The 25,451-nt window shown below is 45.6% G+C and overlaps 3 protein-coding genes across 4 annotated transcripts in view; 1 reads left to right on the top strand and 2 right to left on the bottom strand.

The window, feature by feature from the left end:
- Nucleotides 1–430: 430 nt before the first annotated feature.
- Nucleotides 431–7,959, bottom strand: AIRIM (AFG2 interacting ribosome maturation factor). Of its 2 annotated transcripts, none has more exons than XM_081057710.1 (5): nt 7,647–7,959; nt 7,181–7,458; nt 4,626–4,805; nt 2,053–2,175; nt 431–1,878 (listed from the first exon to the last, which is right to left on the bottom strand). In XM_081057710.1, the coding sequence occupies exons 2-4, from the start codon at nt 7,453–7,455 to the stop codon at nt 2,073–2,075; spliced, it is 558 nt and encodes a 185-aa protein (XP_080913836.1). In that variant the 5' UTR covers nt 7,456–7,458; nt 7,647–7,959; the 3' UTR covers nt 431–1,878; nt 2,053–2,072. The 2 variants fall into 2 exon arrangements, with proteins under 2 accessions (XP_080913836.1, XP_080913835.1); XM_081057709.1 differs by having other exon boundaries at nt 2,053–2,171; nt 7,647–7,950.
- A 128-nt stretch (nt 7,960–8,087) lies between these two features.
- On the top strand, nt 8,088–24,215 carry CDCA8 (cell division cycle associated 8). Its single transcript, XM_081057901.1, has 11 exons — nt 8,088–8,209; nt 8,347–8,459; nt 8,592–8,720; nt 11,438–11,478; nt 15,422–15,494; nt 17,236–17,312; nt 18,737–18,801; nt 19,644–19,739; nt 20,868–20,994; nt 21,752–21,838; nt 22,941–24,215. The coding sequence occupies exons 2-11, from the start codon at nt 8,363–8,365 to the stop codon at nt 22,983–22,985; spliced, it is 837 nt and encodes a 278-aa protein (XP_080914027.1). The 5' UTR covers nt 8,088–8,209; nt 8,347–8,362; the 3' UTR covers nt 22,986–24,215.
- Nucleotides 19,776–25,451, bottom strand: part of EPHA10 (EPH receptor A10) — a 46,138-nt gene continuing 40,462 nt past the window's right edge. Inside the window, exon 19 of the transcript XR_013993899.1 lies at nt 19,776–20,281. The gene's annotated coding sequence lies outside the window, so the exon portion shown is untranslated. The remainder of the gene's footprint in view (nt 20,282–25,451) is intronic.

The following is a 25,451-nucleotide window of genomic DNA, read 5'->3' as shown; positions in this document are numbered from 1 at the left end:
CCTGCAACTAGCAACAGCAACTGGACCTGGAGCTGAGCTCCACCCTCCACAACTAAGACTGAAAGGACAACAACTTGAAGCTGAATGGCACCCTCCACAACTAATACTGAAAGGACAACCACTTGACTTGGAAAAAAGTCCTGGAAATACACACTGTACCCCAATAAAGTCCTGTTCCCCTTAAAAAACAAAAACAAACAAACAAAAAAACCATTATCTGGAACCTCAGAAATGCAGAATCTAGGGCCCCGCTCCAGACCCACGGAATAAGAATCTAAATTGTAACAAGATACCAGTGATTTATATGCACATTAAAGCTTGAGAAACACTGGTTTAAATCTTCCTCTGGTTGAACTATAAACCTTTCTAAAGCTCTCTTTCATCTCTGTCCTCAGAACATATCACAAGACCTGACACCCAAACGTCTTTTGAGTTAAGTTTTATTTACAATTATTATGCATGTAATAGGATAGTTTAAAACAAAATCCTAGAAGAATATATGTCATATTGTTAAAAACAGTTATCTGGTAGGTGGAAAATGTGCACTTTCACTTTCTGTTAATACTTCAATTTTTTACCATCAGAATGTATTATCTTTACAGGCAGGTAAACATGAAGATCTGAAAAAACAGGTAAAATGTAAAATACATTCATAAAATGGAATATGATAATGTATATGATGGTACATAATTGTGGTGGTCTAGATTTACTGATATGAAAAAATGGCCAAATTATATATTTTTGGAAAAGACATTTAACACTATGTATAAACGATACCATATATATATATTTTGTGAATATGGACACTGAAAGGATACATATCAAAATCTCCCTGATGGAGCTTGTTTTGTACTTTTGTACATTAAATTTTTAAAAAATTTTCCTATGATTTTTTAAAAAGCATACATCACTTTTGTAATAAGAAAAAAAAGGCATTTTTATTTTGAAAATTATCTATACTCTTTATTAAGCCCCTTTACACCCAACGACCCAGATTTTTACAACAGCCTAGGAAGTCGGTGGGTCTGCAAGTACCACGACCATTTCACAGATGAAGCCACCAGGCCTCAGAAACACAAACCTGATCACCGGACTCGGGGGTAGTGTTCTCCCACCCACGCAGCTACTCCAAGATCAGAGGAATGTGGCAAATCAGTTGCCAGTTTTGGTTCAAAAAAACCCCTGTGATTTTAGGAGACCCACTATCCTGTTACTTACGCTCAGATATTAAGAGCAATGAGAGAGCACCTTCAAAGACAAAGCATTCAGAATCTTTCCTGCTGCACCAGCTCCCCCTGGTGGTAGGCTCTGGAAACTAAAATGGGCTTGATGATAAGGAGCTCTGGCAATTAGAAAACAATTACTGTTTTCCATCAACATCACTTCTATTTCTTTAAATCATCAAAGTCACTTTCTCTTTCGTTAAGGGGTTGAGGACTGACACAAAACCAGGACCTGGTATCAACTAGGCTCAGAGCGCTGGATGACACCAAGGGCGGCACTAGTCTCTAGCCCCATCCTTTCCTTCCCTCCCACTTCTGTGGCTGCTGTTCCTGCCCCACCGTGTTCCTCTGCACTGCTCTTCCTCCATTCTCTCTACCTCCATCCACTCCCCTGAGCCTTAGGAAAGGGTGATAGGTGGCCCATGTACCCTCAGCCATGACCTGGCAGGGAGAAGCCCCAACATCAGAAACATTTAGCACAATCCTCCCGAAAGTCAGTCCTTAGGCTCTACACACTGATTTTTCAAACGTGTCAGGTTACGATACTGAAATTTCTTTACAAATACCAGAGAGCAGCACTATCAGTCTTCTGGCCTCCAGATAAATACACAGCTTCCTTACTCTTCCAGGAAGAAGGAAACATTCAATAGGACATCTGGAATAGGAAGAGAGAAAGACTGTGACATACCACCTCTCCAGAGAACACAACACATCAGACTGGTAAAGGATACAGAGGTGGTGGGAAGGCATCTCTGCAATGCTTCCAAAGAAGAGAGACACGGCAAAAAAGGCGGTGAGGAGACATGGGGGAGTAAGTGAGAACCAGTACCTTGTACGAGGTCTTGGTGCTCACCCTCCGAAATCCGGTCCCAGGCCTTGGGCATAGCTTGGATGTTCGGCAAGTCTCCCCAGTGGATTGAGCACAGGAGGTACTTTCTCTTCAGGTACCTTCCTAGAAGTTAAGGACTGCTCAAAAAGAAAATGAAGTACGCTGAAGGAAAACAATACCCTGAAGAGAGCTACAGGGGCATAAAAGTGAAAGTGCAGCTATTTTTCAGTGGCAGGATTCGCCTAGGCTACCCGACTTTACTGAGCACCTCTTCACTCACATGGCTCTGTGCTACATGGACAGAGGAACGGAACACTGCTCCTGCAACCTAGGATCTCACCACGATGAGGAAAAAACCAGAAACTGAAAAGGAAGACTACGTGAGATAAAACTCAGTGGACGATCAGAGGATGAGTTCATCCAGTTTAGAGGGTAGCAGGAAGATTCCAGCTGGGAGGAAAAGCACAAGCAAAGGCACAGAAGTAGGGAAGCCTGGAATGGATTCAGGGACAAGTAAACCTTCCAGTCTGGCTGGTATGGAACAATGTGTAGAGTAGGAGGAAAGGTGGTTGAGAAGGCAGGTTGAGCCAGAACACAAAGAGCACTACAGACCAACATGGGGCGTCTGCGCCCTGCCCTCCCCGCAACACAAGCTACCAAAATCTCCTATACAAGCAACAGGATCAGAACTTAACCTCCTGAAGATATATGGAGTGAGGTCACTCACTGGGGATGGCTTAGAGAGAAAGAAGTAGAGACAGAGAAACCTGTCAAGAGGCTGCATGCGATTAAAGTCCAAGTGAGGAGTAAGAAACTATGGAAGAGGCAGTGGGGCTAGAAGAGGAAAGTACAAAAAGCAGCAGGAAACAGAACCAAAGGACTTGACAAGTGACTGTGTAAACATGCTCCGAACAGTACCTGGCACAAAGTAAGTGCTCAGTAATGTTCGCTGCAGTTACAGCTCCTACTGCTCATGCTGCTGCTATACTGCAATTAAAAAAGAAGAGAGAGGGAAAGGGGTGGGGGGGCGGATGGCTCAGAGCGCGAGCTCTCAACAACACGGCTGCCGGTTCAATTCCTGCATGGGATGGTGGGCTGCGCCCCCTGCAACTAAAGATTGAAAAACAGCGACTGGACTTGGGGCTGAGCTGCGCCCTCCACAACCAGATTGAAGGACAACGACTTGGAGCTGATGGGCCCTGGAGAAACACACACTGTTCCGCAATAAAAAAATTAAAGAGAGAGAGAGAGAGAGAAAGAGAGAGAGAAAGGGGGAAGATGTTACTTAAGTTTCCAGACTGGGTGATTAGACAGGGTTGATTCTACAACTAATGGAAAAGGGAGTTAAATGTGAGGGCTAGACAGAGGAGTTTGATTGTAAATCTGACTTTGTAGTTCTGTGAGCAATCCAGTTTGAGGTATCTCCAGGAAACTGAAAATCAAAATTAGACATAACAATAAAGACTGGATTTGAAGTTATTCAAATGAATGTAGAACCTTAAACCAGCAGATAAATGTGAGTATCAGGCAAAAATTGAGAAAAAAGCCAGACCCCAACCAACTGGTCTTTCGGCTTCTAGCCGGCCCACACCACCCACAAGTCTTTCCTCAGAACACAGCCAGGGTGATTCTGTTACAAACATACTCGTGGGGGGTGGCTCGTTAGCTCAGTTGGTTAGAGCGCGGTGCTCATAAAACCAAGGTTGCCAGTTCAATCCCCACATGGGCCACTGTGAGCTGCACCCTCCTTTAAAAAAAAAACACAAAAAAAATATACATAGGTTCGATTATGTTAGAACTTTCTAATAGCTTTCTGTCTCAGTCACAGTAAAAGCCAAATCCTTTCAAAGACCTTTGAGGCCTACATGCTCTAGGCCCGTCTCCCTGACCGTATCTCCTGTTAGGCTCCCCATTTTCACTCTGCTGTAGCCACCCTGGCCGCTTTGCTAGTTCCTGAACATCAGGCACACTCACACACCAGGGCCTCGGCACGTGATGTTTCTTCGGACTGGAACACTCTTTCTCCCAAATAGCACATGCTTCTCTCCCTCCCGCTCATCAGGGTTTTCCTCAAATGTCACTTTCTTTGTGAGGCCTGTCCTGCTCACCCTATTTAAAATTACAACCCCACCTTCACCCCTCGTTTCCCCTGCTTTATTTTTCTACATAGCACTTATTCTGTTTTCCTTTTTGTTTTAAAATCATTATCTTACTTATTTTTATTAATCCTTTTTTTTAAGGAGGGTACAGCTCCTAGTGGCCCATGCAGGGATCAAACCGGTGACCCTGGTGTTATTAGCATCACGCTCTAACCAACTGAGCTAACCAGCCACCCCCTATGTTTTCCTTTTCTATTGTCTATCTCCCAGCACCTAGAATAATGTCTGGCAGGTAGTAACTACTCAATAAATGAGTTGAGGAATGACTGTACGAAGGAATGCAGGAAGAAACCAAGTTCAGGAGCCAAAGAGAACTAAGCCATACTCTACAGTTTTGTACTCTTATGAATTTTGAAATTAAAAAGACTTCCTGGAAAAGCTCTGGACACTATCTGAAATGTGTGCAAAGGATACGAAAATCGATAATGTCTCTCAATATCTTGCAACCATTCCAACATGTCAGCCACAGAGGGGCTCACAACTGAAGCCTGCAGGACAGCATCAATGCCGATTGCGTCTGCGTGCTGCTCATAGATCCGAAGCACTTGTCCCACGTGGCTGCTGACCGTGTCACGCACCTTGAGGAGGGCATCTCTGAGGGAAAGAGTCCGACATTAGGCTTCTCATGAGCAAGGCCGAAGGCAAGTTTCCTCAAGCTTGGCACACTGACATTTGGATCAGATGGTTCTTTGTGGTGGAGAGCTGCCCTCTGCACTGCAGGATGTTTAGCAGCTTCCCTGGCCTCCAGCCACTAGATGACAGGAGCAAACCATGCCCCCAGCCCTCCCCAAGTTGTAACAATCAATAACATCTCCAGATAGTATCAAATGTCTCAGTGGGAAAAACTGCCTCCAAACGAGACTCATTCATCTATGGAGATTGGTGACAGTGGCCCAAGACTTAAAAACTGACTTAAGGATGGAGAAGCTGAAGAAGTGACATGGCTCTCAAACCTGTGTGATAAGCCCAGCTGCCAAAGAAAGTGAAGACCAACGGGCCTTTCTGCAGCTGCCATAAGGAGTAACTGCTCACACCGTCCCATACCACGTACATGAAAGGAATAACCAAGAAGAAATTGAAGCAACCAACTAAGTACTATCCACATGCTACCTAGCCCAACATAGTTAAGTTCTTGAAATTCAGTACAGTTCAGGCTCTCGATGCTCACAGACGACTGTGGATCATAGGAAAGTTACTTATTGACAATCGTGTATAAAAAGTCTGTTTTGCTTACTGCACATCCTAAGTACCTAGAACACTGTGACTGGCAATAGAACACTTGTTGAATGAATGGAAAGGGTTACTGTGAAGGTTAAATGCAATAATGCATATAAAGTGCTTAGGGAAGTTCCTAGCTTACAGTTAGTATCTTTCTTATTCCATTGGTGACCCCAAGGGGCCCAGACACCAAGACTAAGGCTACAACTTCCCCCAAGGCAAGACATACCCTAGTTTAGAATTGTGGCTTTCAAAATGTTTGACTCGCAACTGAAAAATAGATTTAAAATAAGAGCTCAGTACTCACACACAACTATGTAATTAATTAAAATAAAAGTTCACTATTTTCAGTTAGTTCACTGAATGTCTCCCTTCTACTCAACTAAGGAACTAAGTCTGGTTCATTGTTGTATTCTCAGAACCCTGTGTTTAGCATTCCATTGGTGATTAATAAATGTATTTCGTACAACTGAATATAAAGAAGGCTCCCATTTTTGACAGTTTCCTGTTAGTCTATGGCACAGACTCTATATGCTAGAACCGTCTTTTGTTTTGGTCAAGGAGAGGCCACACGGGCCCTGTCTTTTCTCTGTCCTCATAATCTCTGTCCTCTAATCCATAATCTCTATAAGATAGAGAGTCTAACATTAGGCATCATAAGGGCTGAGCGATGAGCTGGCCCTGGGCCCAAAGACACTAATGTACAGCAGAACAAAGTAGCGGGTAAGCAGTCTGGCCTTGGTGCCGGGCACACGAGGGTTAGAATCCCAGCTTTGCTATTTGCTGTGAGACCAGAGGCAATCTGCTTGAACCTGTTTCCTCACCTGCAAAATGGGATTAAATGAGGTTAAGTCACAGAGGTGTTGAGGTTTTCTGAGGTCATGTATGTAACAACTCTTAGCTCTGGCATCCACCAAGTTTACACATACAGTTGACCCTTAAATAACACGGGCTTGAACTCTGCAGGGAGATATTTTTCACTTGACCCTTACAGTTCAAACCTGAGTTGTTCCAGCGTATCCACGGAGGGATACCCAACCAGGGGCCTGTGGAGGCAGACTGTAGTTATACCAGGATTTTCCACTGTGCAGGAGGGGGGCACCGCTAACACTCTCCCCACCCCTGCCTGTTGTTCAAGGGTCAATTATAGTGCCTCACTGTTTTTTACCAAAGAAAACTGTAGAGAACTAATAACTTTCTCCACTGCTTTTTTGTTCCATTTCTGCAACTTCTCCTAAGTCTACCACTGCCATGCCTAGCCTCTGACAAGGGAAATGTCAAAAATGGCTTTTTGACAGAGGTCCCACTGAAACGGATGCAAAGGATTAAGGTTGAGACACCTCCAAATGCCATGCTCCCAGTAAGGAGGAAAACACTCTCCTGACTGATCCTAGCCACTTACAGAACACCTGGGTTTAAACTTCTGCCGGCCCGGTGGCTCAGGAGGCTGGAGCTCCATGCTCCTAATGCCAAAGGCTGCCGGTTGGATTCCCACATAGGCCAGTGGGCTCTCAGCCACAAGGTTGCCAGTTCAACTCCTGCAAGAAATGGTGGGCTGCGTCCCCTACAACCAGCAACGGCAACTGGACCTGGAGCTGAGCTGCGCCCTCCACCACTAAGACCGAAAGGACAACAACTTGACTTGGAAAAGGCCCTGGAAGTACACACTGCTCCCCTTCCCCAATAAATTCTTTTTCTTAATGATAATAAAATAAAATTCCGCCAAGAAAGAGCGCTATGGCGCCTCTTACAGCTTCTCCCCTAGCTTGTCCAGGAGGGTGTCACCAGCCTCCAGCTGCTTGCGCCTCAGCCGCTCCTGTAAGCCGGGGAAGGCCCGAAGCGACGGCACATCCTCAAACCGCAGGTTCTGCGCCGCCTGCAGCTGCTCCGCCAAGTTGCTGAGCGAGGCCAGGAGCGGCCGGCAGTCCCCCAGAGAGCCCCGCCACAGGCCCTGCTGCTCCTCCACCACGGGAAAGCACCTCTTCAGGGCCTCCTGGACGGCGAGCAGCGGTCGGTCCTGAGTCATCTTCTGTTGAAGACAAAACCAACAACAGAGGAAAACAAACAAACAGTATTTGGGTCCCAGGTGGGTAGAAGTACCGGGTCAAGGGTGGGAATTATTTCCGTTCTCAATGCGTTTCAACTAAACTAGGGTTTCCTCAGGTAGGGCTGTCTATCCCTTCCGACAGGAGCTTCTGGTGCGAGGCGCCGTCTTACCTTTAAGGGGCTCTTGGAGAGCAGGGCCCTCGTCTCCCACCTCGGGAAAGGTTCCCCGACTATCCCTCGGAGGAGGCTCTTTGGGGGCTAGGACAGTCCGCTGTTGCCGACGGCGGATTCCGAAGCCCAGTGTCCCCCTCGCCGGACCCGGGCTTCCGGAGCCGGAATCTTGTGTCCTCTCCTTGAGACTGCTGGCTCCTTGCCTTCAACCAGCAGGAACGCTTAAAGCTAAAGGCATCCAAGTCTGAGGACCCGCCAGAGCAGCCAGCCTGCGCCCGCAGTTTCTCTGCGCATGCCCCAATGCAGCGACGTCGAGGAACTATGTCGTATAACCGCAATGCTTTCTGGGTGCTGTAGTCCTACGTGTGAGCCGGCCGGCTGATTGTGGAGCTTCCTTGTGATTGGACGTTGTGGACCCTCCTTCTAAGACCGCGACTTCTCATTCGGCAGCCCGGAGCAGTTTGAATTTGGTGACGGCGGTCGCACGTTCTGTTAGGCACTGAACCGCTCCCTCCGCGCGTCGGCGGGGAGGTTTTCCTCAGCCCTTGTTTTGAGACCCGCAGGTACGGTACTCGTAACTCGTTTAGCTCAGGCCCCGGAGGGCAGCCCTCCCCAGCCCACCCTAACCCCCGGGGGGGCCCGTCCTGTCCCGCCCCTTCGCGGCCCCCTTACCGTCCTTCCCCATCCCCGCTCCCTCCAGCCCCCAGCGAAGCGCCATGGCTCCGGCGAGGAAGGGTAGCAGTCGGGTAGCCAAGACCAACTCGTCACGGAGCCGGAAGCTCGCCTCCTTTCTTAAGGACTTCGATCGGGAAGGTAAGGGGCACCGTCGGTGTCGTGGAGGCTCCGTGGGACGCGGCGGGGTGCTGGCGGAGGGGGCCGCGGACCCGGGTTCACGGGCCATTCCCCGCCGGGTGACCCGCGTGCGGTTGCTTTGCGCCCTCACAGTGCAGATACGGTCCAAGCAGATTCAGTCAGACAGGCAGAACCTCCTCAAGGAGATGGATAACTTGTACAACATCGAGATCCTGCGGCTCCCCAAGGCGCTGCGCGACATGAACTGGCTCGACTACTTCGGTAAGAGCTGCTCGCCTTCCCTGCGGCCTCGGCCTGGAGCCCCGTGGTTCCCGGGACAGCCTGCGCGCCGGGCCTCCCCTGGCAACACAGGAAAGTGCAGCCGCGTTCCCAGCTCCCTTCCCTGCTCTTGTTCCTCCTTGGCGCTTACGCGTCGTTTACCCCTGCGGGTCGTCAACGTTTCCTCCAAAGGACCAGGCAGTAAAGAGCTTAGGCTTTCGGGGCCGGAGGCTTCTCCGTGCAACTACCCCCCTCTGCTGTTACATTTCCAACAGAGCTGCAACGAATGGGCATGCAAGTGTTAAATAAAACTTACCTTTGGGCACACTGATACATAGGACTTTCACATAAGTTGCATGTCTCACGCAATAGCCTTTTTATCCGGATATTTTATCCAACAACTTACAAGTGAATGAATGAATGAATGAATGAATGAAGACTTGGTTTGTTACCAGAGCTCAGATGAAAGTTACCCGATGCTTTCTGAAGCTTATGGGAATTGCCAAGTTAAAAAGGGCAAATCAATTTGTGAAGTGCAAGGACCTAAGAGTTTTCCTAGCCAGAGAAAAATCCCAACCTGTACCCTATCCCCTTGTCAAATGTCCTAGGAAATGCAAGAGATTGTCCTTTCTGCTGGGTTACCCTTACTTTTTTTTATTATTAATTACTCAGTATTCAACCTCCTTCCTGGATAGAAATGCATACTCTACTCAAATAGTATTTTAATGATCTTTTTTGGCTTGCCTTTTTATTTATTAATCTATTTTTTTTTGCACATTTCTATAAATATTCATTGAGCATGTGTCAGTCCCAATGCTAGGTGCTAAAGATGCATTGGGAGCAGTGGCCGGTTAGCTCAGATGGTTAGAGCGTGGTGCTGGTAGGACGAAGGTTGCCAGTGTGATCCCTGCATGGGCCACTATGAGCTGTGCCCTCCTTAAAACATTTAAAATTTAATTTAAAAATAAATAAATAAATAAAGATGCATTGGGGAATAACAGACATTGTCCCTGCTCTCAGGAACTTACAAGTTAGTAGAGAAGAATCATTTAAAAAATTCACACAATTATATAAACTTGTAAGTACTACAAAAGAGATAGTACAGTGGTCAGTAAGCACATTTATATAGTGCATCCTACGCCAGACACACATCAGACATTTACCAGGTGTTTTACATGTACAGTAAGTCCTGACTTAATATCAATAGGTTCTTGGAAACTGCAACTTTAAGTGAAACAACATATAACAGAATCAATTTACCATAGGCTGATATAAATAAAAGTTAAGCTCCTATGGCTTATTTATTTATGGTCACGAAAAACATCACCAAATTTCTAAATAAAGACCCAAAACACTTCTAATATTAAACATTGAAATAAGTGTGACCTCTCCATATATTGAAGAAAGACTAATAGAAACAAGTAAGAATTATTTTCCAACCCACTGATTCCAGTTCACGGTCACAGGTGGCTAGAGTCTGTTATGGCACAAGGCAGGAAGGAACCAACCTGGACAGGATGTCCTTCCATCGCAGGGCCGCTCACTCCCAGCCCTAAACTCACTCGGACAGGGACAATTCATAGCAATGTACCTCACGTGCGTAACTTTGGGATGTGGGGGGAAACTGGAGAATCCAGAGAAAACCTACACAGATATGGAGAGAATGTATCAACTCCACACAGACAGTAGCCTGGACCGGAATTGTTTTTTTTCCCTCTCATCAACATTATAATGAAATGATGTTGAATGGAACCACGTTATTCAAGGAGCTGCTGTATTAACTAATGTTATCCTCATAACAATCTATTAATAGTATCCCTATTTTATAGATAACAAGATCAGGGCCCAGAAACATTGGTTACTTTTCTCAAGATCTGATGAGCTGGTGAGTGACAGAGTCTATCTGGATACAGCATGTTCTGGTTCCAAAGCCTGAGTTCTTAACTGTCACACAGGACACTACCATATTTCCCCGAAAATGAGACCTAGTGGGACCATCTGCTCTAACATGTCTTTTGAAGCAAAAATTAATATAAGACTTGGTATTATATTATATTGTATCATATTAATTTTTGCTCCAAAAGATGCATTAGAGCTGATGGTCCAGCTAGGTCTTATTTTCGGGGAAACACAGTACATATAAGAGTTTCTAGCAGGAGGACCTAACCTAACTTTATATCTAAGCTTGCACAGACCTCTTCATTCAACACTCATTTACTACATACCTACTGTATGTCATGTTTTTGCTAGAAACTATGGATATTATCCCTGTGCTCAAGGAATTCAGTTCAAGATAGGGTGGACACTTAAACCACTTTGAGTAGTTGTTGGGTATGGTGACAATGAGTAACTCAGCACCTCGCAGTAATCTGCTATAATAGAAAAATAAATAAGAGTTTTGGGTTTGGGCTTAGTTTTGAAGGATGAATTAGACATTTGTGGGGTCCGAGGAGTATTTGGGGCAGAGGAACTGATAAGTACCAGGCCACTGAGTCATGAGACACAGTGGCACATATGGGAAGAACAGGAACTTGCATGTGGTGGAACATGGAGTAGGGAGGGGTCAAGCCTGGAGAAAGATTGGACTAGATTACAAAGGTCCTTGATTGTGGGACCAAGGGCTTAACCTGGTCCAGTTTTAGAAAGATAACTAGTCACATTAGGGAAGGTGATTTATCATTAAAATCTGATAGTAACTATACAAAATGTTCTTTTTACAGCCCTGGGAGGAAACAAGCAGGCCCTGGAAGAGGCAGCTACAGTAAGTGACTTGTCCTATTTTGGAACTGTTGGTGTTTTTTTAAGTTGGTTCTGCTCACAAAATCCAACTAGTGGATGCTTAACTCCGGAAGAGGTTCCATAGGGGACATTATCTGTTTATGTCAACCAAAAAATCACAGTTGTCAAATGCTGAGTTTCAGATGAAGCTCATATATGATAGTTTTGAGCCCTACGAAGGGAGGCAGTTCTGTTTTGGGCAGGTTCTTTTATAGTCCTTTGCCCTGACCTCTTCAGGAAAAGTAAAAAGCCTCAAGTCCAAGCTCCTTCAAGCTCCTGGGTCATAAAATGGTAACCGAAACCTGCTAGGTGACAAAGACTGTTGCTTTATTCTGTCTTGCTATAGAAATTGTGCTCTTACTTAGGGACTCTCAGGATTCCCTACCCCCTTTCACTTCCTTCCTCCCAGCATCAATACCAGGACTGAAGACACTAAGATGGGAGGCAAAATAGTGTAATTTGTACTGTCCAGTACGGTAGCCACCAGCCACATGTAGCTATTTAAATTAATTAATAAAATAAAAAATTCAGTTTCTCAGACACACTAGGTACATTTCAGATGTTTGGAAGCCACATGTGACTAGTGGCTACCATATTGGAAAGCCCTTGCGGAAAGTTCTATTAGACAGTGTTGGGAGCTGGTCCATAAATGGGTTTCACAGGGACCCGAGGCATTCTAAAATCATTCGTGAGCAATGTGTGTGTGTAAATCCATTTGTGTATCTTTCTGGGGAAAAAATTATTATAGCCTTCATCAGATTTACAAAGTGAACCAAAAAAATCTACATCCTTCTCTGAGTTGATTAGAATCATTGGAATCTCAAGATTTTGAAGTGATCTGAGTACAAAGGGTAGCACTAATTAGTGGCTCTCCACCAGCCTCAGAAGTTAAAGATACTTAGGAGCCAATTGTTCAATCAGGAAAAAATTCGAGAGTTTGGGGGTAAATATTGTAAGAGAGGGGTGGGAGATAACTGAAAAATAAAAATTAGAACTAGTAAAACATTTTTGGTCTATGCTTTCTCTTTCTTTGTTATATGTTCCTCCCACATACACATTCAGATCTAATGTTTCAAAAGACTTACTTCTGAGATGATTTATACTCATTACTAGCTAATGCATCACCCTCTTTAGAACTACAAATCAGAGTTTCTAATGATAGCCGGTGTCACCACACCACGGCAAGAGAATATTAGCCTTAGTTAATATGATTTCAAAGCCAGGGGAGGAATGATACTTTAGTAATGTAGCTCTCAATGGTTGGGTATGTGGGGGGGGTCCCACGATGACTTCCAGGATTTGTAATTTTCACTAGGAGGACACTCAGGGTTCAGCATATACGGTAGTCCCCGTTATCCACGGGGGACACGTTGCAAGACCCCCAGAAACTACAGATCCTACCGTGTTTCCCCAAAAATAAGACCTAGCCGGACCATCAGCTCTAATGCGTCTTTTGGAGCAAAAATTAATATAAGACCCAGTATTATATTATGTTATATTTTATATTATATTTATTATATTACATTATATTATATTATATTATATTATAATATTATTATAGACCTGGTCTTATAGTAAAATAAGACTGGGTCTTACTTTTTGCTCCAAAAGACACATTAAAGCTGATTGTCTGGCTAGGTCTTATTTTCGGGGAAACACGGTACTGAACTCTACAGAGGGTGCCAAAAATATGTATACACATTTTAAGAAGGGAAAACTGTATTTAAAATTGTAATACTCAATATATACTGATAACAGAAGATGAATACAATTCACGATTGACTTCTGCAATGACAAGAGGTGCTCAAAGTGGTTACCATCAGCATCCAGACACTTCTGGTTACGGCAAACTACTGCTTGAGCAACATTGACCAAAGTGTCCACTTGTATACATTTTTTGGCACCCCCAGTACATACTACTGTTTTTTCCCTCTACATACATACCTATGATAAAGTTTAATTTGTAAATTAGGCACATTAAGAGATTAACAACAATAACTAATAATAAAATGGAACAATTATAACAACTATAATCAAAGTTAGGTGCATGTGGTCTCAAAATATACTGTACTTACCTTTTCACTTGAAGCACCGTACGGCTTCTCTTTGGCATATCCAAATTGCCAACATCACTATTGTGCTTGGGGCCATTCTGAAGTAAAATAAGGGTTACCTGAACACAAGCACTGTGATCTCATCACTGAGACTGTTACTGAGTGACTAAAGGGCAGGTGGCATATGCAGCGTGGATTTGCTGGACAAAGGCATGATCTGGTGGGATTTCATCATGCTACTCAGAACAGTGTGCAATTGAAAACTTATGATTTTTTATTGAATATTTCGGACTGTGGTTGACCATGGGTAACTGAAACCATGGATAAAGGGGGACTACTGTAGTCATACTCTGCTATGATTTGTTACAGTGAAAGGAGACAGAAGATAAGCAGAGGGAACAGGTGGATGGGGCAAAGTCCAGAGGAAACCAGGCGCAAGCTTCCAAGAGTCCTTTCCCAATAGAGTCACACAAGACACGCTTAATGTAACACGTGTGAACTGTAATCTACTAGAAAAGCTCATTAGAGACTCAGTGCCCAGGGTTTTCATTGGCACCTGGTCACACAGGCATCTCCTACCTAGCACATACCAAAATTCCAGACTTCCAGAAGAAAAGCAGGTGTTCAGCATAAACCATATTGTTTGTACAAATCTTAGGCAGAGCGAGCCACTCTTACCAGGGAACAGTGGGAACTGGGAAATCCAAGTTCTAGTGCCAGGCATGGGCCAGCCATGTAAACAGGTCTTTCCATGGCTATCAGTCTTAGGCTGGTTAACTCGTCTGCACATTAGGTGATCAGTGGCCTGCCACCAGTGATACCTTCATAACATGCCAGTTGTTCCTAGAGATGGCAGAAAGTTGGCCACCACTTTGTTCCATCAGCCATTTCAGACATCACTAATCTATTCCAGTACTGTTTCTTGGTAAGCCCGGACAGCCTCAGAATCCATCTCTGAGCACTCCATGTAGTCCCTACCAATCCAGAGATGAAACCTGTGTCATTCGTAGTCTGTAAACAAATTATTCTGACATTTACGCGTGCCCTATGAAGAAAGGCCTACAAATTATGCCTGCTCTTGGCTATTCCCAGACATGTAGGTGGTCACCACTGTGAAGTTTAATTAGAATGGTGACTGGGAGCCTTGTTGAAAGGCCCAGGAGTATCTTATGGACCCTCTAGACTTAAAAAGAGAAAAATGAGAAGTCTGACACAGCAGCAAGGGTCATTAGGAACTTGTATTTGCTGATGGAATGGAAACAAGAGCAACTGCTTTGGAAAGTAATTTGGCGTAATATCAAGGCTGAACATTTGTGTACCCTAAAACCCTGTCATGCCCGACCTCTAAGTATACAGCCAAGAGAAAACTTGTACATGTGTGTCAGATATATGTAATGACAGTTCAAAGTACCGATGTTTGTAATAGCAAATGTCTGGACAGGATATTGAACAAATCCACATGGTGGGATATTATATAGCAGTGAAAAAAGATTAACTACAGCCACAAATAGTGGTCAGAAACAAAACCAAACAAAATATTGTTTAAGCACATATATATTTGTGAAAACACACACTCTTAAGCAAATGGGATGATAGTGGTTTTCTCTGGAGAATGACAGAGTCAGGAGACTTGTCACCTTCGGAGGAGAGACAAGGAAATTGAAAGGGAAAAATACATAGCTAGGAGCAAGTTATTGGCAATGTTTTGAGTCTTGGGTTTTATGGTGGGTTGATGGGAATTTATTATATTGTGTTATAAGTAACGTAATAATCTTTTGTATGTATCAAATAATGTGTTTTTAAAAGGAATTGTTTTTCATCTTAAAATATTGTTCCTCATAGTTGATGGAATATGCCTGGTGTTTGTTACAGGCTGACCTGGATATGACAGAAATAAACAAACTAACAGCAGAAGCTATTCAGACACCCCTGAAATCTGCCAGAAGTGAGTACTTTTTAAAATCCCTTGTTGAACCAAGAGAGTTGCAGCCCAGGGTGGTTGGCTGGCTGCTCAGGGAGGCCTCACTGATGGAGCCTGTTCCCTCCAAGGGCCTCGGTCTTACAAATGGAAAAATTGGATTTTGGCCGCCTCATTCAGGTAGTTGTATGCAGGACTGAACTAACCTAACTCTGCGGACTGATGGGTGAGCGAAAGTGAAAGGAGAAAAAACAAACGCTGTGCTGGAAAAACCGAACATGTTACCTGCTTGCTTCCCCGGAGTTGGAGAGGTTAGCAAGATTGAGAGGTGTTACAAGACATAGCCATACAAGCGGTGACTCTCCCTGATTATCAGAAGGGCTGAGAGAGAATTGTAAAAGGACTAACTTGCTCAACATGTAATTCAGTGTTACTTGGTTCAGTGACGCATCCGTGTAAAATTCACATATACTCCCCACACTCTGAGAAACACTTACGGGAAAGTTTTAGGGGAAGCTGGTTGTAATTAGTCAGGCCAGGATGGGCTCTCTTGTGGACTTAATGTCACTGTCACCATCTTTGGTAACTCAGTGTGTCCAACTCTGTGAGGCCATCCATGGTTTCTGGGCTCCCCACCCGGGCAACCCGCTCCACTGGGCAGGGCCAGAAACACGGTCCTGTTCTTCCTCCCACTTGCCCTCCGTCAGCAATGGCTTGTAGTGTGAAGAAAGCATGGGGAGATTGTTCACTCTTCCAGTGCCATATCCCAAGCCTGCCTCCCTGAAGTTATGATGTAATTGGACTTGGGTGTTCCCAGAGTTCCCTTCAGCCACGTATTTACAATCTGTTGGGTCACTTTGTAGTATTTCTACGTTTAGGTAATACGAGTTTCTCTTTTGAGTCCTACCAATTTTGCTTACTTGCTGTACATTGTGGGAGTCTTCTGATTTCACCCGAGAACTGAACGCACCAGAACCAATGTCAACAAGCAGGGAAAATGGTTTTTCTGCCCTCTTGCCCACTGCATTTCACTGCATTGTAAGCTATTTTTTAATGTAAATATAATTATATTCTTATTTACTATGTCAGGGGAGAAAAAAGCTTAAAAGTCATTTAGTCTGATCTCTCACCCGTAAATAAGTGCAGAATTCGCTCTCTAGAATCCCCATTTAGGACTGTCTAGCTCCTAACTGTACATATTTAGCAGTGAGACACCTGCTGTTTCCTCCTGGCATCTACATAAATAATAGTTTAGTATAGCAGATAATCATACTTAATACAATGTGTCTAGTACTGTCCAAGGGGCTTACATTCATTCATCACATAAATACATAGACATTTATAAGGACACGTTTAGGGTTTGAGGATAAAAATAACAAAGACCCTGTTCTTGTGGAGCACACATTCCAGGTTTCATCATATCCCTACTAAGTGACTCCTCCCTTTTATAGATGAGGGAACCGAGGCACCACCATGACGCCACATGACGTAGTTAGTGGTAGGGCCAGTCCTCAAGCTCTGTCCATCTCCAGAGTGTGCACACTTAGTCACAGTGCTGCGCTGCCCACACAAGGCATCATATGGGGTTTCTTAACCACTCTGGTTAGTTTCCTTTGTCTAAGCCCTCATTTTTTTAAAAGCCATCTTTATATTGGGTCTATTTCTTGATTACAGCCTAAGATTGCCTAAGTTTTATTTCCTGTAAGAAATGTGAATGCATAAAAGTTTATTCTCATGAGAAATACCACTCTGTTAAACTTTCTTACAGCGCGAAAGGTAATACAAGTGGATGAAATGATAGTGGAAGAAGAAGAAAAGAAAAATAAGAAACCTCAAACGGCAAGAGTAAGTAGGTACTCAGATTCAGGGCTGTGGACTGACAGATGAGGAAATACTTAAAATACAATATTGCCTTCCCAGAGTTCAGGTTAGTAGAGAAGACAGCTCTTAACATGGCTAATAAAAGTGATCACAGAAGTGTGTACAAAGTGTGTAGAACATAGAAAAGGAAGCTATTAGGTCTTACCTACCCCTTAGGACACAGTTAGGCCTTCCGGCCTTTAAGGTGAGTGAGATTTCATTAGCTGGAAAGAAGGGGGAGGAAATTCCCAGAGGAGCTATGAACGTGGCCCTCTAAGGAACAGGATGCAGTATGGGATGGCCGGGATATAAACTCTGAGGGTAATCTGGGTAGAGTAGGGGCCAGGTAATGCATGGGCTTGTGCGCCAAGCTCAGGAGTTTCAGTTTCATCAGGTAGGTAATGGGAATGAGAAGGGACAGGACCAGATCAGTATTTCAGAATAGTATTCAAGATAAATGGGAGAGGGGAAAAACGAGACAAGGACACCAGTTGGGAAGTTATTGTAATTCTTGAACTGAGGCTCTAACAGACCCTATAAAAAGAGATCGTTTTGAGATAAGATTTAAAAGGGAGAACGGGCAAGATTGGTGGAGGAAAGGAGGAGCCAGCAATGACTACATGGTTTCTAGCTTCGGCGACTGCCATCCGGTGGGATGTGGGACAGAAGGAACAGTGGTGCTGCTGAGGGAAAGGGGAGCAGTTCATGTGTCAACTCTCGGCACGTTGAGTGTTTAATACTTTTTCAGGACATCTAGCCTACACAGAAATTTCAGCCTGGAGCTCAGAGAGGAGGAGGAGGAGAATGAAAGCCACACTAACTCCCAGATCTTCAGGTGGTTGTCTCAGTGTGGGAGTCGATGAGGTGCAGGGAAAGCATGGAGGGGGTGGGGGCTGAGGGAAGAGAGAGAGGAGCTTGTGAGGCAGACTGCAGAGGAACAGCAGAGAAGCAGGGAAGGTGGGTCGATCTTGGAAGGTAAGGGAGGAGAGAATTGTCAGAAGATAAGGAGAAACTCTTGTCAGTTATCTCCGAGGACTCATGAAGGGTGAGGACTGCTGAGGGTTCCTTGGATTGGGCACCTGGGATACCCAATCCAAAGATGACCTTTGTGGTTGGTACACTTTATGTAAAGGTGGGGAGGGGTGGAGTGACCAGCCAGGCTGCAATCAGTTCAAAAGAGATTTACCCTTAATCTTGGCCAAAACCCTCTACTATTTTGAAGACCAAGCCAGGTATAAGTCCTTAGTTGATCAATTATGTTGAATTATTTAAGTCACTGAATTCTGCAAAATAACCTTCTTATGTTCAATATTAGTTTTCTTTTCCAGAGCTGGTCCCCCTCTCCCTTATATTTCTCCTTTGTGGGCCAGGCTTTTTGTAACCTTAGTGTCATTTCATTGTGACTTCAGGTCAAAAGGTGTCCTCCATCCAAGAAGAGAACGCAGTCCATACAAGGAAAAGGCAAAAGCAAAAGGTAATGGGTTTTCCAAATTCAGCTGTGTGTTGTTGGTTTTATTGAAGAGCCACATTCATGGCAGTGAAAGGAGGCGAAGGGGCTTTTGTGACTCGTGTTCTAATAGAGCTTGAAGTCATCAAATCCTAGAGTATGTGAACTGGAGGGCCTCTAGAAATGATCTGACCCAAGCCCGCCTCCAGTTCTGCGCACGTTCTCTTCCCCCACCCCACCTTTTTAAAACATGCAAACAGGGAGCATTTGGCCCAGAAACCTGGGAAGTGCTGCATATTTTGTTTAGTTGCCTAACAGTCTATATGTGGAGCTACCCCACGGCCAGTCACAAAGTGGCTGTCACTTACCACTAGTTCCTTGAAATGTCCCTCCTGGTCTTGCTAAATAATCACCATGGGCTTCACCTAATTCTGCTCAGGAGTGGGAGCTAGCTACGTCTCACGCATAGGAAAATCGTCATGGGAGGCGGGTGTCTGGGAAGGAGTAGACTCCTTCCGGTCTCCCTGAGCAGTGGTGACCGCCTAGCAAGAGGACAGCAACTCCAGCTGGGGGGCCTACAGCTCTTGATTGAGAAGTCACATTCTAGAGGGAGACTGCTTGGGTTCCAAGTTCTGGCCCTCTCCTAACTGGCTGTTATCTTGGGCAAGTTGTGTAAAGTCAATCAGCTTCTGTATCTGTAAGTGGGGATAATAAAGGCGCTCCTCGTAGGGTTGTTAGAAGGGTTACGAGTTTATGTAGGCGGCCAGGACAGTAGCTGACAAGGTCTGTGCTCTCCGAGTGTTTCCTGCCTCTGCTGCTGCGGTCATTGACCTGAGCTGATGCACCTAATGGCCATTTCTTACCTGTAGGTCAAGCAATTATAACACTGTTACCCCAGCTGTGGGCCGAATGGAGTTGTCTATGGTGAAACCAACTCCAGGCGTGACACCCAGATTTGACTCAAGGTGAGTATTGAGAGCAATGCTTGGATTTTGGTGGGAGCCCAACATTTACCATTAGTCTGGAAAAAAGGGTGTTTAAGAAAATACTCCTGACTCCATCTCCGGGGAAGCCCTCTGAGGAAGGTAATCATCTGGGCCTCCCTCGGGTGCAGGTTCATCTGTTTTCAGCAACAAAATGATTATCTGATGAGAGGGAGAACGTGCCGTCTGATGACGAGGAGGCCTCTAGTGACTTTTGGTTGTTCCGATTCTGAGCCAAAGTTTTGGAGGTAGGTAGGTAGGTAGTTAGTTAGGTTTAGTGGATAGGCATTCTCCTATACCTTTGGTGAAAACTGACACCACTGTTTTGGAGACAAGTGTACAAAAGAAGTTCTTGCAGCATAAGTTAATCCCTTCCATAAGCTGGTCAACTAAACAGAACATGCTGTGTAGCCAGTGAAAAAGAACTAGATCCATATGTGCTGGTAGGAGAGGAGCGTCCGGATTACAAGCATCTCCAGGCTGTTGTAACAGGCTGTCCCAGACGACCCATTTGCTTTCCGACTCTGGAAGGGTGTATAAAGAATTGAAAGAGTTTATCTCTGGGGTGGAGAGAGTGAGGACTCAACTTCTATTTTATTTCCCATTCTTATTTGTTTTGGGGTATGTGTTTTTTCCCCCACATGAGTATACAGCAAAGGACATTTAGGGGAAAATATGTAGGAGCATTTTAACTATCTTGAGAAAGTTAGTTTGGGAATTAATACAATGATATAATCTCTAAATCATCCTCCTTTGATCTTCTTGAAGCACTTAGCTACTCCTGGAAATACATTAACCATAGTTTATTTCTGGCTTTGTGGATGGATGGATGGATGACTGATATTCATATGGAACTTTTGACCTAAAATTTACATAGAAAAGAATTAACTGTTGCTGGATGTATGTTTGATAATTACAACCTCCCTTCTCCAGCTGTGTTTAATCATTACTGCTTAAAAAGACTTTTCCCCCTAAATTTAGAACTTGCCTTCTTAGAAATGTGTGATTTGAAAACTGCAGCTTGAGGCCAAATGGAGTTCATCAAGGGCTCATAGAGCCTGGAGTGCTTGACTCTGCCAAGCCATCTTTAGAGATTTTCCCACTTTATAGGGTCTTCAAGACCCCAGGCCTGCGTACTCCAGCAGCCCGAGAGCGGATTTACAATATCTCAGTGAATGGCAGCCCTCTTGCCGACAGCAAAGAGATTTTCCTGACTGTGCCAGTGGGAGGTGGAGAGGTAAGTGTTTCAGAGGGAAGCCGGGCCACAGCGTGCTGCCTAGTCAGTATTGCTTTGCCTGGTCTGTCACCCACTTCCTTCCCCCCAAATCCTTTTGGTTGTACGGATCCTGGGCTCCACATTTACACAGGACTTAGAACCCAGTTTTCTCTCCCAGGTTAGAGGCCCAGACTAGGAAGGTCCTTGCCAGCCATGGGTTCCATTTGTTCGTCAGCTAATGTTTGTGCACCTGTCTTACAGCAGGTCCAAGATGTAGAAGATGTTCCTGCCCTTGAAAAGCAGTTCAGTAGTCAGATAGGCTCCCAATTAATGATAACATCATCGTGTGGCGTGTGCAGTAATGGAAATCTTAAAGGGAGTGCGTGGGACTTAAAGGCTGTGTGCGTCATCTGAAAGGGGGAGCACGAGCTGTCTCTTCCACTTTGTATAACTGAGAGGTTCGGAAGCAGGCTGAGTACAGCAAGTTGCTGACCTCACCACCTGGGAGGGAGGGTGCTTCATCTCAGATGTGTGGTCTGCAGGGCGTTTCTAAGCTGATGTGCATACCCTGGCACCGGGGTGATGCAGCCCCTGGCCAGTGCAAAGCACTGATGTCACGGTCTCCTTAGAGACACAGTGACAGCCTGGGTCCTGTCTGCCTTGCTTCACCCGCCCAAGTGCAGGACACCAAGGGGACCGTGTGGGGCGCACTGGGCTGCTGGAGGGAGGTTCCTGCCCTGAGGGCCATGCCAATCGAAGCCCTCTGCCCCCCACACAGAGCATGCGGCTGTTGGCCAGTGAGTTGCAGAGGGTTGACATCGCACAGCTGGATCCAGAGGCCTTGGGAAACATCAAGCAGCTCTCCGTAAGTCATATTCCTCTCCACACCCAGGATGCCTCCGAGAGCTTTTTGTCTGTGGGGTCTAGGCTAATGCTTTATAGCTAACAATTGTATTGCCTTCTTTCCCACGAGGGGTTTTGCCTGTTACCCTGCTTCCCTAGCAGCAATCCTGTCCCTACTTGATGCTCCGTTTCAGTCCATCCCAGAGTACCTGCCACTGAAGTTGTACAACAGAATCAAAATTCAGGTAGTTGGTGCCCAGGTGTCAGGTCACAGTTGAACTCCAGGACCTGAAACTTCCTCACAACAGTTCAGGAATGGGGGAGGGGCTTGTTACGAGGAATCCCACAGAGTCAAAGAAAGCACAGAACAGCCAGGCCTCGGGGCGGTGGGACTGCCAGCGACGGGAGTTTATGGAGCTCCACTCTGGGCGCCAGCCCCTCCAGCATCTTGCTGTCTTGGGCCCCCATGCACTCATTTCTCTTGCACTTTGTCCCTCAGCAGACTCCACAAAGGCGCTTGGTTCTGCTCTCCCTGAACATTGGTTTGTCGTGCCTTTGAGTAGCCACACTTGTAACTATCTTGCTCCATTACCTAACACTAACTGCCCAGTTTCTTGTCTTTGTTTAAATTCTCAGGAGGAGGAATTTAATTGGCTCAGTTTTGGTCAGATGGGCCGCTTCCCAGGTCCAGTCTTGGGTGGTGGATGGGAGCACCTAGTACAAACATGGTTTTGTAGGTCCACCCTCCTGGGGAGCCTGTGAAGGGTTCAGCCTAGGACCAAGGACAAGGGCGCAGCTGCTTTCCCAAACATATCCTACTAAACGTGGTGAGGTCACACACACACGCAGCCACCCAATCTGGTGACGTTCATCATCTAGCTGACCTACAGCGTTACTCTTCCCAAATTATACCTTCACTGTCTCATTTGAGATGTTCTTTTGTTCCAATGAGAAGCAGATTCAGAAAGGTGAAATCGTTTGTGATACAAATAGAGAATGGAGGGCTGATTCTCTCAGCCCTGCCTGACCGCACATCCAGCGTTTCCTCAGTAGACTAAGTGGCTAACTGGGCAAGCATACCCAGTGTCATCTCCTCTAAGTGGCCTGTCTCCTTTTCTTCTTAGAGCCGTCTTGCCCAAATCTGCAGCAGCATACGGACTCACAAATGAGGCTGCTAGTCCAAGAAGCCAAACTTGACAGGATGGATCTTCCGTGGGCATTTCTGGGACCTTCTTCCCTTAAAGCTTGTTGTGTGTTTGAGTGTGAAGTTCCAGAGCAAGGAGAGGTGCTCCTCTCGGAGAATTCGGGAAGTGAGGAGACATTGTTCCCCCATCAGTTAAAGCTTTGCTCTTCACACCTCCCGGTCCGGGTGACAGAGACTGCCTGCCGCGTCCATGCCCTGAAAACCTCCTGTCCTTCCCCCAGCCGCCTGCTTCCTGTAACCCAGCGTCCTCTGCACCCCGCCCTAATCCCAGGAGGTGGCATGGAAGAACCTCATGTTCTGGGGAAGACTGCCTACTCGCCCTCATCACAGAACCCTCTGCATCTGGTGTTTCTCCTGTTTGTGCTTGAAGCTGGGAGGTTTGGGCTCAAAGAAGTGAGAGCTCTGGGCCATGACAGGGCAGATCCAGAAAGCTGGGAGGAACCATACAAATGCAGTGGGACAGGAGGAGTCACAGCAGGGACCACAGCAGGACACACCTCCCCCTCCCCGGCCATCCCCTCCTGTGGGGGGTACTCAGTGGGGCTTTGGAATCGCATTGCTATGCTCAGTAGTGTTTTTCAGGCTGGCTTATAGAACTGCGTTCTGTATTTATCTGTTTACCGAAGACCAAAAATTGGTTTGGAGCCAGTTTCCATGTCTTGCTCCTCTACCTCTCCAGTTAGTGGGAATTTGAAAAGGAATTGTGGCGCTTGGATGAGTCTGGGGGTTTACATGACTGGCACAGACCAACTCTCTCTAAGCTCTCCGTGGTCCCATGGTCCCTGCCACATCTGTACACTTTGCAGAAAGCGCTTCTCTCGTGGGCTTCGTGGGGGCAGTGGGTGTAACTGGTGCGGTGGCCTCATTCCACGTGTGGCCTGTGCCCTGGACCAACTGGCACCTCTGCCCCCAAGAAGCACCTGATGTGGTTCAAGAATATGGGAGCTGAGAGCTCCCACCCCAGGCTTGAGAGCACTTTTCTCATGTGTGGCTCTGCTGTACGGTGTATCATTTTGCTGCGTGACCAACCTAGTAATCCAGTCCTGTGTAAGTTGTCTTCTTTTCAGGTTCTTTCAGTCTCTCTTTCCTAAGACTTTTACATACTGTTTTCCTCAGTAATGGTATCTCTAGGCTGATTTCTTCTAATCAGCTACTGAAAGGTGTCTTTTTTCAATAAATTGTGGGTGTGTTTTTCATCAGTGTTCAGCTTGCCTGTCATCTCCAAGCCGTGCTACCTGGACTAGAGGCAGTGTTGGAGCTGAAGCTGTGAGGGTGGGGGTCTGTGAATAGCTACTTGTCTCACAAGATGTGAAAATCTTACCTCAGGCAGGATGTCTCTGATAGCTGAAGAGAGGGCCCTCACCCCCAAATCCAGGACATAGGTAACCTACCCCAAGAACTTTTCCCCCAGTACCTTTGTTCCATGAGCTAGAAATTTACATCTGGGAGGTCAAAACCTCGGTATCTATACTTCACCTATACAGTCAAGTACACTTTGTTCCCTGGCTAGGAACAAAGCCCGGGCACAAGTAATTCAGTGATCCTGCTTCTCACTTCCCAGAGTTCTGGGGCTCTGGCAGGTCTGCCTTCCCAGAATTCTTTCTGCATTGAAAATGATCAGCATGGAACTCATGGTGGAAGAGAACCACCTGAGGTCATTACTTAGCCAGGTCATCTGACATTGCCAGTTTATGGAGAAGAACGCTTTGGTCAGTGACAGCATTTGGAATAAAAGTTACACATTTCAAGTAATTAAGTCCCCAAACCTGAGGCTTCTATCTTTTCGTTTTACCTGGTATAGTGTTAAGAGCCTGACATCAAGGAAACACTTAGGATCCAACATGTTTTACCCAGAACCAGGCTCGCCCTATTTCACTCCATTTGCTCCACTACCCAAAGGAACCCAATTGTAGGAAGCGTGTGGTGTGTAGTAGGTGCCTAATAAATGCCAATCGTGTGATGAAAAGAGAGCAGTCCATTCCATATAAGGGGCTGATTTGGAAGGTAACGAGTTCCCCCTTCCAGGATTTAAAGCTTTGGCTGAACTCACAGGGCTGGAATGTTGCAAAGAAAATTTAAACCTTACTGCCCAGTTCACAGACATACTTTCACTGTTTGGAGTTTGTTTTTCAAATTAGTTGGTAACAGTTTAAAAATTGCAAGGTTTCACAAAAATGATTCTAGCCTCCAAAAATAAGATCTGGCAACACAGGCCACATCAACTGGAGTCGAGTAGCAGCTTTCTTTGGCCCTTAGAGAACCCTCTTCCCGTTGAAAGCAATCCCTACTAGAATTCCTTTTGTTACCTACCTCACGCCTGTGGGCCATGTACTTTGTACCCACTGCCCGTGTGTATAAAGTAAATAAAAGTAGCTGCTCTGAGTTGAAGGGAGGATGGGGCCTGGAGTTCAGAACCCTAGAATTTCAATAA

Source organism: Rhinolophus hipposideros (genome assembly GCF_964194185.1).
Source record: "Rhinolophus hipposideros genome assembly, chromosome: 8".
Taxonomy (NCBI): Eukaryota; Metazoa; Chordata; class Mammalia; order Chiroptera; family Rhinolophidae; genus Rhinolophus; species Rhinolophus hipposideros.
This window is presented reverse-complemented; position numbering and strand designations above follow the sequence as displayed.

Coding starts and splice junctions, on each gene's coding strand:
- AIRIM (XM_081057709.1), bottom strand. CDS start 7,455: ATGACTCAGGACCGACCGCTGCTCGCCGTCCAGGAGGCCCTGAAGAGG. Junction 4,806..7,180: donor GACAAGCTAGGGGAGAAGCT/GTAAGAGGCGCC, acceptor TCTTTCCCTCAG/AGATGCCCTCCTCAAGGTGC. Junction 2,172..4,625: donor GAGAGACATTATCGATTTTC/GTATCCTTTGCA, acceptor ACTTCTAGGAAG/GTACCTGAAGAGAAAGTACC.
- CDCA8 (XM_081057901.1), top strand. CDS start 8,363: ATGGCTCCGGCGAGGAAGGGTAGCAGTCGGGTAGCCAAGACCAACTCG. Junction 8,460..8,591: donor TAAGGACTTCGATCGGGAAG/GTAAGGGGCACC, acceptor GCGCCCTCACAG/TGCAGATACGGTCCAAGCAG. Junction 21,839..22,940: donor GAAACATCAAGCAGCTCTCC/GTAAGTCATATT, acceptor TTTTCTTCTTAG/AGCCGTCTTGCCCAAATCTG.